General features: G+C 37.4%; 1 protein-coding gene and 1 long non-coding RNA gene across 9 annotated transcripts in view; one reads left to right on the forward strand and one right to left on the reverse strand.

Moving 5' to 3' along the window:
• The window catches only part of FGF10 (fibroblast growth factor 10), an 82,877-nt gene extending 72,033 nt beyond the window's left edge, over window positions 1-10,844 (reverse strand). Inside the window, exons 1-2 of one of the 2 annotated variants that reach the window (XM_085002210.1) lie at window positions 10,702-10,844; window positions 9,404-10,123 (exon numbers count right to left, since the gene is read on the reverse strand). In XM_085002210.1, coding sequence (XP_084858336.1) covers window positions 9,404-9,737 — 334 coding nt within the window. In that variant the 5' untranslated portion in view covers window positions 9,738-10,123; window positions 10,702-10,844. Of the gene's footprint in view, window positions 1-9,403; window positions 10,124-10,214; window positions 10,559-10,701 lie in introns of those variants that run through there. The other variant, XM_085002209.1, reaches the window with a different exon arrangement.
• LOC102161640 (uncharacterized) overlaps window positions 1-15,286 on the forward strand; it is a 729,975-nt gene that overhangs the window by 487,307 nt on the left and 227,382 nt on the right. The window lies entirely within an intron of this gene.

Consider the following 15,286-nt stretch of genomic DNA (forward strand, 5'->3'; position numbering starts at 1 on the left):
CTTCCTGATGCTTTTCCTTCAAACATGAGGAAGCATCACATTTGCTTTTTCTTTATATGTGAATACCCATTTCATGAGGGCATCATGAAGCTATTACCAATATTAACGTCAACTTCTCCAAACCTGTTACTAAACCCTAGGCTCAGTGTGCTTTTTCTGTACTTCTTGCAAGAGGCACCAGACGTTCCCCTGCCTATTCTCTTCCTCCTCCCTCCCTCCCTCAACAGGATTCTCTAGCCTAGAATAGTCCCCAACTGTTTTTGCTTAGCTTTCCTATTTGTTTTCCATACAGTTACCCCAGTTTTCATCACTTACCTCTTGTTTTTTTGAAACTATCTGTAAAGTGAAGCTCTATAAGAGTAAAACCAGCATCTTTTTTCAGCACATATTTAAGTGTCAGACGTTTTATGACACAAAGCAGACCCTTAATACATTTCTGTTGAATGAATAAATGATCTTTTTTAATCTTTATCCTGCAGAAAAGAGGTAGGTATTGTTATTATCTTTGTTTTACTGATGACAACTTGCCCAAGTGATACACTATTGTCAGCAGTTTGGAGACTCAGATGCACCCACTTTTGTGTCTTTAAAACTTACTTTTGATCCAGGTCCATAGTTGTAATCACTTTTAATCAAAGCCCAGGCTTTTAACCCCTCTACCCTTCTTCAGTTCTTTAGCAGGAACTCAGATTTAGCCTTCCATATTCTGATACTGTGGCTGCAATTACTTCTGTGGGATTCCTTTTAGATCACAGGTTCTCATTTCAGTTAATTTAACATCCAGTCGAATGCCAGGGCTCGGGTTATATTTCCCTCACACCTTTCTTGTCATGTCAGCCCTTTTGCAGCGCTACTCATTAGCTTGATCTCCTTCCTGAGAGTTCAAAACCCTTGTCTTCATCACTCCAGCAAAGCATCTCCTCCTCCTCTCACAGTCTATGTCTAAATGCTCTATGGCCTCTTCTGCTTTTCCTCTGGCTTCTAACATTCTAATTATATGTTCTTTATCATCTCTCTTGCTTCAGCTTTAAAGCTTTTATGTAGTTTCATTCATCAACTTTTTATATCATTATCTGATTAACATCTCTAGCATTTTTTTTTTCTTTTCACATTTGTGGAATCACATCCTTCTACAGAGATGTTCTCCAAAATGCCTTAGAAACCTGGCTCACTATATTACTAATTATTATTGTGAATAATATTGTAAATAGATCGTACTTTATATCATAAGTAGTATATAAATTACTGTTGTATTTCTTCATGTTGCAGAACATTAATTTTTCTTTTAATAATTCTATCAATAAAGCTATTTAAGCTTTGGAAATCTATCCCTCTATATAATTAAAAACCAACTGTAAAAATAAGTTTGGCTTTTAATTATTATTATAGTAACAAATCAATTTAACATATATAAATAGTCAGATTTTACATATAATAAAAAATAAATCTAATTTGGCAATCAGTGCCAAGAGGTTCTTTCTTGAAAGAATTTATGTGCACACACATGCACTATGAATTCAAATTCTAACTCCTATCAGTAGCTTTCTTAGAGAAAGCTACGTGCATTTTTTTTTCTTTTTTTTTTCCTTTAGGTCCATACCTGCAGCATACGGAGGTTCCCAGGCTAGGGGTCAAATCAGAGCTACAGCTACCAGCCTATGTCACAGCCACGGCAACACCAGATCCTAGCTGCACCACAGCTCATGGCAACGATGGATCCTTAACCCACTGAGCAAGGCCAGGGATCAAACCTGTGTCCTCATGGATACTAGTCAGATTCATTTCCACTGAACTACGATAGGAACTCCTGTGCATTTCTATGTTTGGTCATCCTGAAGTGAACATGCATGTACATTTCACATTTTTCTATTTGGATAATCAGTAGTAAAATGAGAACATGGGTTTTATCTTAGAGAGCTACAGTTGGCAGAGGTGTACAGAGAAGCTTTATAATCTAAGTGAAGTTCTGGAAGTTTAAAATATTAAAGACTTCTAAATTAACATTAATCATTTTGAAATAAATGATGACTAAAAGAGAAGAGAAATAATTATTTGTTTTCCTAAATCATCTTCACTTTCTCTTATGCAAAAAGGTCATAATATTGACAAAGTAACCATGAGTGTTGCATATACTAAAACAGTTTATAAAAGAGAGATAAAATGAACCTGTAGGGAGAGTTATAGGGAAGAGAATAACCTAAAGGGAAAATTCAGATTGATGACTTCTAATCCAACAACCAGTGTCCATTCTCAGAAGGTGCTTATTCATGGTTTGCCCACTTCACTAAAAACAAAGCTTTAAGAAATTGGCCTGAGTGCTGGGACAATGGAGAATTCACTAGATATTTGAAATGAGAAGAGGCACCTGATGGAGTATGTTGAATTTGCATTGCTGAAGACTTTTATGCATAGAATATAAACTATATGTTTTTGATGCTACACATCCAAAAACAGCTAGGCTACTGGCTCTAAATGTATTGTCGGATGCTAAGCAATGATAATGGATAACTTTACCTTGTTTCAATGGTATGTAACCAAGCAAAAGGAAAAATAAGAAAACAAGAAAAGGAGATATAGTGAAGTGATGAAGAGGTGATAAAGTATTAGGATTTCATAGTGCCTCAAATGCCTGATAGTTCAGATGAACAGCTGCCCTAGGACAGAACCATTAGGAAGCAGTTGATGGATCTTGAATTATAAAGACCCTATGAATATGTCAAGTTATCCTCAAACAGGGAAAGTACCTCAAAAAAAATTAAGGATGATCTAACAGGTTTTTATCAGTAAAACATGTTAACATAAGGTCCTTGAAATGAAATAATGATTACAGAAAAATGCCTTTTAAAAAATTCTTGATTTTGCTATTTAGAATTAACTGCAATTAACCTACACTATTCATTATTAAGTTATATAGTTGTAGTAAAATGATTAAGTTATATTTAGTTGACAATTACTTGAAGTTGGGGATACTGACTTAATACTTCTATTATAGTTAAATGAAGCATTAATATCTTAATGTCATCATTCATTATAGGAAGCATGTCAAACACTTGAAAATTCCTCATTAATGATAACACACATATTGACAGATTAGATATAGGTAAAGGTAGACAGGTTTAGGTTGAAGAATTATTAGGTGAAGTATAAAATGAGGCAATGCTTTACTGCTAGCACTATGAATCTATCAAATGGTAATTGGATGCACGTGTTAGCAGCAGTAAAAAGTCACTGTCCAGTTGTCCACCTTACATGGGAATCTACTTTGAGTGTCGTCTTTGATTTATTGTTCCAATTAGAACATAGTGTTCAAAGAAAGAACACAACTGACCTGATTTAAAAGCAAGGGAGTCTTAAGGCCATTATTTCCTGGGTCACCTGGCTCCCTTTTAGATGTCTTGAAACTTTCTATTTGTGCAAAGTATGTACTAATTAAATACTTGGTCTTAAACTGATTCTGTAAAGCATTAACTTTTTTTATTCATAAATACAGTATCAGAGTATTGCTGCTGGCTTCCCAAGATACAGATCTATTTTCTTACACTAATTTTAAAGGCATATTTCTAGATTATCACTTGTTATCATACTAACTGACTGGCACAAGTAAAGGTAATAGGCAATGAAAAAAAAAAAGAGCGCCAATTATGAAAAGTAAATATTTTAAATCTGCAAAACCAAATAACAAACACCATTTGTCAAATGTAAATGATCTTAAAACATTGCAATATACATGAAGATACTCCTGCATAAAGAACTTGAGACAAAATGAGGCTCATTACTTTTCTATATTGTAATAAAACTGTATTAAAATTACATTAACATAAATATTATGCCCCGTTTTACTAGAAAATTAAAGGAGAACATTAACTTCTGGGAGAGAAATGCTAATATTTTACTTATATTAACCAAAAATCAACTATTAATGCTGACAAATGTTGGAACAGTAATACTAAAAATGTCATCTGAATTACTCTTCATTGCAAAGGTCACAGAATTAATGTTAAGAGAGATAAAAATCACTTTGAACTAATACACATGTATTACTCTTCCTTCTAAAGTATAATAAAGAAATATCATTTGTACTGCAATTTTGGATAAGCATACAGACATTTCAGGCTCAAGAAAGATGGAGATATTCATAGGCAGCTCATAAATGTGAGGAACATTAGCTCCGTTTCAAATGAGCCATCAACTTTTTTCCAGCATTTTGGCCTATGCAAAGTCAGATGTTTGGATAACAAATGGGGTTTGCCTCTGAACATTAAGGTAATTGTGTAGGAATTTAAAATGTTCATTCATGTTCTACCATAAGTTCATTAAAAACTAAAGAAATGAACTAGAGTAAAGCTTTTCACTCTAAACTAGATAGTAAAAATACATGCAATAGAGTTTCCTTCTTTGTGTGACACAATTCCTCTTCCTTTTAAGTTCTGTGCTTAAACATCATTTTGAAAACAGCTGTTTATAAAGAAAGGTACATACCTTTGGGTAATAGATTACTAAAATATCCAAGACCTAGAGATTGGTGTCTCTGAATTCTCATACTCCAATATTGGCATGTGATTTCCGCCTGCTGTTTTCTTGAGTTTCATCTAGTAGATGGTTATAAATCAGGTTTATGAAGAGGAAACTCTCTGTAATAGTGAATTTTTAATGGATTTATGATAAATCCATCAAAGTGGTGGGTCCATATGGTAGGAATGCAGTAAAGGTAATAGGACAGTGTTATGTAAACATTAACTACAGTTGCCTTCCACCTTCATATATCCTCAATCCTCGTGATTGAATGGAAGCAATTGTAAATTATTCAACCAAACTCTAGAAACAACCACAACTTAAATAAGATACCAGTGGAAGCCATAAGTTGTATATAGGTTCTCTTCCCAGAAAACTGTTTTATATCTATTTGGAGATAATTTTCAAGTAAATATTTAATCTATTATTCAAGTCCTTATTTTCCTCAAAAAAATTCTTACCTTATTTAATTTCCCACAATAAGCTCTAGTCCTGATTAAAAAGTAATGATGCAAACCTTTAATACAAGAAGATAATCTGTCATTTTTATGAGTGAAGTACATTTTTGGTTTACAGAGTCATTTTAAAGTTTTTGTTACACACACACATAGAGCTTTAGGTCTCTAAGATTTTGCTCCTTTGAGAGTCCTACATCAGAAGTTTCTTCAACAGCCCTATTTCACACTTGTATTTACAATCAAATTATTTTATTACATGTGGGAACAATTAAACATTTTGTACTCAGCTATAAACAATCAGTATATACAATGGCATGGATTTTTCTTAGTCACGTATTTCAGATGCCCTCTGTGAGATTGATCTATGCATATATTTTGTGTCCATGAACAATTATATTCTCAAACATAAAATCGAAAGGGCTCTTTCACCTAGAGAATGCACTAACATTGTCTGACACCAGGTAGCCAGCTGCAATACCTTTAACATATTTCATTCTGTTCCACTGTCATTCTGCTGTTCTTCCAACTTCCTTCTGAAGAACAGTTTGCGTACACAGCAAGAGGCAATTAAGGATTTGGATAATTTGGTCTTTAGAGTTTTGTGGTATCTACCTCTAATATATTGAGATCAGTGTTGCCAGTAGCAGAGAGGTGAAGGAGAAAAGTAGTGATAAAAATCAAATCAATTTAGGTTTGAATCCTGGCTTTGTCAATTGCCAATTGAAGGATCTTGAGTGATTCACTTTTTTTCAGGGTTGGTTTTCATATTTGAAAAGTGTGGCTAGCTCTATCTAAATCATAGTACTATTAGTGAGTCTTCAATGAGGTATATAAGAGGGCATAGGAAGCATACTGAGAACATACTCATTTCTCAATGTCTCCCATACTCCTTTCCTGGAAAGACTATTATAAGCACCATTTTGAGAATATCTATCCTTGGCTTTCTCAAGTTTAGGGATACATTTTCTTTTCACTTGACTTGCCTTTTCTCTAAGTGGCAATCATGAGAGTATCCCACAGCTGTTTTACCCACATCCAGAAATAAGCCCACCAGTCCCAGTTGTAAGGGTACCTAACAGCTGTATCCAGCTTTTCTAGGAGGCCAGAACTGGAGCTGAGTGGTAATGTTTCAAGGGCAAAGCTCTAGATGTAAATAATGATAAAACAAACCTAAATGAGTCTGAGCATATCTAGTGACAGATACATGACAGCTATTCTAAATTATTCAAGCTTTCTCAGACCTCTAGCAGGAGAAACATAATTCATCACTGCTCCTTTGATTCTTTCTACTGTCATATAATGGCTAAGAAACAAACAAAAAAATACCCTACCTCTAAAAGTTATAATAATCAGTCAAAATGAAGAAGAGTTTCTCTGGCACATGTAATATTTTTAGAACCATCCAATTTCTGGGAACTAACTTTGGAGGTGGACATTAAAAATGATTTTGCAATGCTTATGGGCGATTTCCTTACTTCTCTTTTCTTAGCATTTTGTTGGCAAAAAGCCAGTAAAACAGTTGTTTAATTACCCAGGACATCACAAACATGTAACCTCTTAGATAAGCTGTTACTGTATTTTAGCAGCAATAATACTAGGGTTAAAAATAACAAAGAAAATTAACGTTCAAATAGACAAATCTCAAAAGAACAGCTTTGTGTATTGAGAATAATTAATAACTTGTTTAGGAAAATGTTACTGAAATGTGGTTTTTGGACAAGGAACTGACACTCTTCAGAGGTTAGATACCCTAATATTTAACAGGTTACCATTTGGTGGGCTGGCTGGCTGGTTACCCTGCAGGCATGGCAAAAGTTTGTTCTCATGTAATTAAGCAACATTTAGACAATATCTTAATGATACCATGTAGTTCAGCTGAATCAGTCCAGCTGGATATTGTAGCAGCATTCTGATTACCCAGCCACATGTGAAATTAAGGCTTTTTCAGCCTCTACTATTCACTTGCTATGTCTTGATACAGATGTTCTAGGAAAGCCTAAATTATTTATGGTTTGACATTATTTAGCAGAGCAAGCCTCATCCCCTTTCATTTCCAACCACTGATTAGGCTTGCATTACTATATATTATAATTTTAATATGGACTATTAAAGTTATAATTTATCATGTGGAAGACATATTGGGATACTTTAGGATGAAAATTTTCCACACTTGTTTTTATGTGATAAAAATTGTGTACTCTTCTCTTTGCAGATAATTCTTACTGTAAAAATATATTTTACTGTGCATCCTAGAAATCATTTTACTAAATAGTTAATCATATGGTGATCATTATTTTTAAAAAAATAGTAATTTAAGTTGAATAAATAAACTACTGTAGATTAGTCCTTACATCCCATCATAAAAACACTTAAAATATAGCAATACCAAAATCAAGTTAGTGTAAAAAAAATTTGCTCAAGGTTAATACTCTGAAATTTTATTATATTTCTTTGAGTTATCACCATGAACTAAAAATAAAAAGAATTTCAGTCCCTGTGAATTTTTTTTTTTTTTAAACTCCCAGATCACTCTTCACTAAGGTGTTTGGATCACTTCTTACCCATTGTCCTACCTGGATGATAACACAATTATTTTGTTTTAGAAGTGAACAAGAATATTAAAATTTTAAATCAACAACCATAACATCTATACATTGTATCTAATAAATTTAGGTAACAAATTACTTTTGAGCTAAAAAAAATCATAAATGACATTATTTCACACACTTCTTATAAATGAGAATGGAAAACAATATAGATAATGGACTATTCAACATCTCTGGTAATAAACATAAAGTGGAATACTTTAAAATACTTATACAGATCTTTTTTATTACTTGTAAACATATTGCTAATTTTAGTAAATCTAAGCAGCAGCTGAGGAGGAACAGAAGCTAAAGTTGAATGTTTGGGTGTCCCCAAATAAGAAAACTAAGCCTATTTCTTGTAAATCTTTTATTTTAAAAATATGATGTTAAGTTCTGGTTAATTGTCTTTCCCATTAGTACCAGTTACTTGCTGGGCTAAGGAATCTTAAAATATATGACTCAAGTATTTAAGTTAGCTGGCAAATATGTGCTTGGAATTCCCAAACAATTGACACAAAAAAGTCCCTTGAAAAGGTAACTTGGAAGTACCATCAAGATAATGCTAAATGGTCATTAAAGATGTTTAAATGTCATTGTCTACTATCTTCAGTGTGCCATTACATAGCCTCAGGATCCTTTCAAATGGCAATCAATAGAGGATGAATAAGTCCCACCACTTGAAAGTAACTAGGAAAGGAAGCCAACAGAGTAATCTGGCCTTGCTGGTCTGATTCAAGAAGCGACACAATGTCCACTCCTCTCCTTCTAGCTCTCCCCCATCCCCACCCTACCCACATTCCTGCAAGAAAGAAGAGTAAGAACTAAAGAAGGAAAGAAAGAGGGAGAGAGAAAGGAAAAAGGTAAGTAGTCCCAAGAATCAGAGAATAATTTGTATTGAGGAGAAAACCTCATCCTATGGGATAAACTATAACCATGGAAACAAACTTACGACTTTTACTTTGAAAATAAAAGAATGACAATGAAATTTGTGTGAGGTCTGTGTGACTCCAGTCCCAGATGTTTACAATGCTGTAGTACTATGGCTCTGCAATATGAGAGGTTTCAGAAGAAAGGAGTACAACAGGACACCACAAAAGCAGCGCATATGCTATTGACAATGCAGACATGAGCATCATGTTACCAAGAGAGAAGGCAGGCAGAAGACAAATAGCAGCGGTGGTGCCTGAAAAGCTAACTTCATGAACTGCAATCACTCAAGCCAACATGAGGGACCAAAAAAAAAAAAAAAAAAAAAAAAAAATCAAAACCAGAAAAATGCTTTTGCTCCTATCTAGAGGGATGTTGGAGTAAAGGGATGGGGGTGGGGAGAGGATGAAATTGACTTTTCTTAAAGTTCCCATAAAGTCTTTATAATTGACAGCGGATAATTATTTTCAGCTTGAGGAAACTGTCCTGAAACTCTTAATAAGATTGCCAGCGAAAAGAAACAAAATGTGTTTACTTGAGTGATTTCCAAAAAGGAGGGAAAGGAGACCTTGGGATGAGGTGGGGAAGGGTAATAGAGACAGAGAGGGGCACCTATGCACTGCAGCAACCCTTGGGCGCCCTGAGTGGTCCCACGAGTGCAAGCCAGAGAGACAGGGCAGATAGGGTGGCAAGGCAGGGAGTGGGGTGTGCGGAGGGAGCACGCTGAGAGGAGGAGGTGCGTCAGGGCAATGTATACAAGGGAGGGGGGGTGATTTAGTGTGAAAGTATTCCACTTAATCATTTTACAGGGGTTTGGGACGTAAATATTTAGCTGGCCACATCTGGAACAGATTTTCCCCCCCCGTGTGGGGTGGGGGTGGATAATTGGGAGGAGGGGAGCGCGCATTTGTTACTTACTGTACGGGCAGTTCTCCTTCTTGGTACCGCTGACCTTCCCATTCTCAATCTTGAGAAAGTACTTGGTGAAAGAAAATAGCTTTCTCCAGCGGACATCTCCTTGGAGGTGGTTGTAGCTCCGCACATGCCTCCCCGCACTGGAAGGAGAGGAGAAGGACGAGGAGGAGGAGGAGGAAGAGGAGTTGGTGGCCTCTGGTGACACCATGTCCTGACCAAGGGCTTGGCAGGTGACAGGGACGGAAGACACCAAGAACAGCAACAAGAAGCAACAGCAGCAGCAGCCGGGCAGGTGGGGAAAGGCTGAGGCACAATGTGTCAGTATCCATTTCCACATTGTACTGAAACTCTCGGCACTGGAAATTGTCTCATCAGAAGGAACATACTGGAAGGGTAAGACCTGGTGCGAGGCAAGGAGACAGCTGGAGGTGGCGGCCGCTGGTTAGCTCCCTCTGGGCTCGGATTTGACCAGAAGTGAAAGCACCAACATCCATAACTCCTCGAAAGGGCCGGCTGCCTCTCCTTGCTCCTTTCTCGGATCTGCTGCCTCGCGCCCCTCGCTCTCCGGGTGAATGTGGACGTGGGTGGCCGCAGTAGCAGAAACTGGTGGCGGCGGTGGTGGTGTGGGTCACCCTCGATCTTCACTACCCCAGGAGTTACTTTGTTCTCTTCTTCACTCCTTTCTTCACTCCTTTCTTCACCATGTTAGATGCAAAAAAAGGTCTGAAAAACAGATGACAGCACGGTGAACAAAACCCAAAGGGCCTGGGGTGGGAGGCTGGGGGAGATATCTGCGCCCCTCTGCGGTTGGCACCTTCTGGTCCCTCTCCGAAGAGCCCCAGCTGGCTAGCCAGTTCTAAAAGTGCGTCCCTTTGGAGTTGTCAGAACTGGATGCAGCTGCCCGGTCGCCGTTGTTTTCTTCCCCCTCTCGCTTTCTCTTTTTGATGGTGCCTGTTGGTTTGAAGCCTCCAGAAAGTCACTTCTTATTTGGGGGTGGGGGGGGATGGAGGTTGGTGTTTTGTTTGGCCCAATTTCTCTCCTCCTCCCACCCCCTTCCTTTGGAAAGCCCGCTTGTAAACAGGTTGAAGCCTGGAGTCTAAATGTCAGTGATTCTAAGCCAGAGGTGGGCTCTGCCTCTGCTGGTCAAACCTCATTTGCAAGGGTGGAGAAGCGGGGGGAGGGGGTCAAACGGCGGTGGGACATCTGAAACCCTCGGCTGCTGGGAACGCCAAGGAGAGGGAGGGGGGAAGGAGGCCAGGAGGGGGGGAGAGCAGGGGATCGAGTAGAAGGGAGCGCAATGCCTCTGCCCGGAGCTCGGGGGCTGCGGGTCCCTTCCTCGCCACCCCGCCGCGGCAGCCTGCAGTCCCCGCCTGTGCTTCCAGCTCCGGCTAATTGCCGCGAAAGCGTCCTTGTGCTCTGAGCGCTGGTCACCGGCGCAAGCTGTATCCTCACACTTTCCGAATTTTGCTTTCTTCCACCCTGAACCAATCCCCTCTGGAGAGCCCCTTTCTCACTTGTTTTTCAGCATAGGATTTTTTTTCTTTTCTTTTCTTTTCCTTTGACAGTGAAGTACTTGAGAGCCACCTGGAGCCCGGTGCTTGGCTGACTTTTTTTCCCCCTCTTGCTCCCAGAAAGGGGGGCGGGGGGCGTTGAGGAAGAAAGATGCTAAGGATAAACCCCCTAAAGCAGCAGATTATAAACTGGTGTGAGCAAGCAAAGAAAAGGAAGACATAATTAGCTTCCTTTCCTCCTCTTCTGCCAGCTTCCAAGGAGGTCTGTGCTTTAATGAATCACTGATTTCTCGCTTCCGTTGCTGAAGTAAAAAGTTCACACTTTGGCCCTCTCTGCCTTTTAAGCTCAGGGAGATTTATCACCACCCTTAAAAGTCGCCTCTCTCGGCACAAATGAAATCAGGGACCGAAATGACCGATTTCTAATTGCTAACAAGGGTCGTTTACAGAATAACGCGTGCACTTCAAAGCGAACTCACTTTATTGAGATTGCAAAGATTTAGTCATACGATTTGGCCCAATATTCTGCTGTCTATATTTTAGGCAATTTCCTTTGCACTTTGCCGTCAAGGGGTGTTTTCTTTTTTCTGTCTTCAAATTTAATGTTTAAAGGGCTGTATTTTACAATATAACTGCTCCACCAGTCTCCCTCTCTTTCTCACACTCTCCATCCCTCAAGCCTTGATTACTAACAAACTTACATCTCAGGTATAGACAGCACCAATTCCTTGGTTAGGAAGCCTTTGCCAAGGATTAAGAGGTACAAAGAAGGAGATACTGTGATAATCCACTCCAATCTGAGTAAGAATTCCTAGAGAATCTCTTAAGGATTACTCTAAACTGGGGAAAGTTTGACTGGAAGAAGTGCCTAAAGATGAACTGGTATAAAATATTTATGTTCTTTAAGGCAGATGGACATTTGTGTATGTGGAAGCATATGAAATTGCCAATATTTTATGTCTTTCAACTTTCAAAAGTGGCAATTTCATATGGATCAACCTAATTTTTTGGAAGCTATTCTAAGAGGGATAACCACTTCAAGGTAAACTTGTGAATTTGACCTCTATGATTGTAATTTGGAGGGAACTAGTCAGGAGAGCTTGATGCATTACAACAAGCCAGAGTCCCTACAATGTGCGTTTGGTCTCAATTTTCATTGTGAACAGGAGAAAATACGAAGAAATTTTGTAAAAAATCTAATTTTAGAGATGGGCATTAGGAATGATTGCCCAATTATGTTGTTTAGTGACCTGAAAAATGACTTTACACACATCCTCTTATATTTTCCTGTCCATTCAGAGCTTTTGAAACAGAACCTTTTAATACTAGAATTGGTATTTTAATTGCATTATTTATAAACCATTGCAATGCTTATCCAGAAGACTTTGACAATGTGGTCAACACCACAGTACATTTGTATATTTAATAAAATTAGCTCTAATTTCTGTAGCTATTAATTGGAGAGTTAAGCAAATAAAGGGTGTATGTCAAACAAGTCTTTTCTTTCATTAAAGCATGGATATTTAAAAAGAAACTCCCAGTGCTAATTTCAATTTTCTACTTCAGTTTTATATGTGAGCTGACAAATGCCTGAAAAAGAGTATAGTATTTCTAAGGGACTAGAGTTTCAGCCCAATTGTTCAGTAGAATCCAAATGTATGAATTGACAAATAATTAAAACTACATTTAAAAAAATGTTTGATGAAACCATACAATTAAGATTCTGCCATGAAAAGTTAAAGAACACAGGAAGTTATTATGTTGAGGTTTCTCTACACTGGGCATGTACCCTATAAATGCCAGCTTGAGATCCTTTACATTTTTTTTAACTCATATAATAGGCATCACCCCTCTCTCCAAACCTTGAAGGTAGCTGCTCTCTCATTCTCTCTCTTTTCCTCTCACATGTATGTCTACCAACTTTCTTCTCCAGTAGAGGAAGCTGTTCAGACGTTTAAGTTAGAAGATTTGTGTTTTTAGTCTGTCCTAAATGGGAAAAACACATCTTCAAAACTTCCATATTAAAAACCAGCTGCAGCAGGTGCAGTGTTCCAAGGTTCTAGGGCCCTTTCGCCACTCTTCTGTGCAGCGTGATGACAGAAAAGGCATTTACAAAACAGCCCAAAGGAAAAGCTGACATAGCTTTTTAGATTATATCTCATTCGTCTTTCTCTCTTCTGTGAGGCCTTTCTTTTATAGCACAGTTGAATCCCTAAATACTCCACTGCTTTGCATTGTTAGGTCAACTCTTAGGTTAGCCCGAGAAAGCCTGAGAAAAGTTCCACAGGAAAGATGCACTATTTAACGGAATTCAATCTCTCCCAATAGATTTGAATCACTAACATAAATGTATGAATGTAGATTATATCTCTGTAATGAGGCCTGAATCATTCTCAGTTACTTCAAAGGCCTGAAATTCTACCTTCCTTTTTTAGTAGCAATAATCAGGTCTTAATGGATTCCTTTATTAATTGTTTCTCTGCAGCGATTGAAAAGGACAGTACAAGCTTCAGATTAGAGTGGTACCTACTAATTCTAAAAGGCTGTTTTTCTCTTTTTCCAAACTCTGGAAGTCATGCTTTATTTCTATGGCTAAACATAATCCATTTAAACAAACGTTTAGTAATGTTAGACTGAAACTTTATTGGGGGAAATAGATGTGGCCTTTTGTTAAACATGTGTCTTGAGAAATTATTGGGTCTTTTAAAAGGAAGACCATGGCAGCAGGCATTGAAGAATCCTAAAATGTGGCTCTTTAACCTTAGAGAAGCAGTTTGTATATTTGCTTCCAGATCCTTCAGTAGCTATTCTGTTTAAGTAGTTAACATTTTAAGTGTGTATTTCCTGGATTCTTTATGTTGCCTGGCACTATCTGTGGTTCACTTACAAGATGTGTGTTCTATTATGTGTGATGTTATTGGCATTGTCAGTAAGCTGCTTCACGTAATACTAAGTCAGGTCAAAAGTCAGCCAGGCTGTTCAACAAAGTAGACATGTGCAGGCCTTATTTTTGAAGTCTGCAGCGCAGCCTTTTGAGTATGTATTTCAGCCATTTTTTTCTTTTGGATACAAAAGATGCCAGTTTCAAAGCATTGTTGGAGCTTGTGATCATCCCAGGATGCCTCTGGGATGAAGCTTATAGTCATGATATTTGGAGCAAATAAAATAGTGGTACCTTATTTGTTTTTAACTAGGGGTTTCAAGTGAAAGGAAAAGAGGTTCTATCTCACAGAGAATAGTACAATACTGCAGAGCCAGTGGGACTCTTAGCAACCACTGAATCAAGTCATTCATTTTATACGTGAATGAAGTGATGCCTAAGTCACTCGATGGTAGAGATGGTAGATCGGTGTTTAGAACTCAGGTTCTAGGTTATATACTATTGTCCCAATTTTTTGGTAACACCTGTCTTGTCTCTTTTCTCTTTTCCTCCCTCTCTGCTCCTCTTCTTCTTATCATTGACCTCTCATTACTCTAATGTCTAAGATGCCAGCAGGGAAGTGATAAGAAGGGTTAGGAGGCTTTACTTATGGAAAACTAATATTTCGTTGCTGCAATAGATTAGCCAGAGAAAAGTAAAGAAATAGTTTAGTGTTGACTTATTAAGGGCCAGTTAATGAGGCTAATATTTTTATATATATCTGGTAAAGGGGGCTATTTTATAGGAGTCTGTGAAATGAACATAAGTGAAAAGCAATGTATGCATATGTATTTCTAGAATATTCAAGTAGTTTTTAGAGTATATAATCTGAATTTTTAAGTTCTTCTCCAGAAAATGTATGGCCTGTTCTAGAAAAGTATATTTATAATTTGATTCTGCTTTCTATATTCTAATATTAAAGTTCCATAATGATATTTCAAAGCATAAGTATTGAGTTAAACAATTTTTTTCAAAGTTTGAAGGTAAGGTAAATTTTTATGTTCCCTAGCTTTCAAACAGAATTAATGATCTCTAATTAAGAAAGAAAAATGGCAAATACGGTGAAAGGGATCTTTTAAGGAAAAAATAATTCTATATAAGTATGTTTAAATCATACAATAAATCACCAAAAATTCTTGGAAACTGAACTCTGCATCTTGGCACCAAACACAACAAACATATTTCCACAAAGCTGTTGTTTGTCTCCTCCCAGCTGATGGTAAACAGAACCTTCCCTTGAAAAAGCTGTGAAGTCTCTGAAGAGTTCTGTTTGTTTTCTGTGTTTTCAGCTGTCCCTTTGTGGAGCTGTTCCTCCTTCCGCTTCAAGCTCTCCAGGTTTCTTAGTCCTGTATCCTAGGTCAAAATTTCAAGCATTCAGATCTCAGTCATTTATGTTTAGGAATTAGTTGGCAAGTCATTATGTTTTCTTTAAAGTTGCAATGTTTTACGAAATAG

The sequence above is a fragment of the Sus scrofa genome, chromosome 16, assembly GCF_054392235.1.
Source record: "Sus scrofa isolate SSC_HxYL_T2T_F1_AM1 chromosome 16, Sscrofa_HxYL_maternal_Yorkshire_Landrace_v2.0, whole genome shotgun sequence".
NCBI classification, from domain to species: domain Eukaryota; kingdom Metazoa; phylum Chordata; class Mammalia; order Artiodactyla; family Suidae; genus Sus; species Sus scrofa.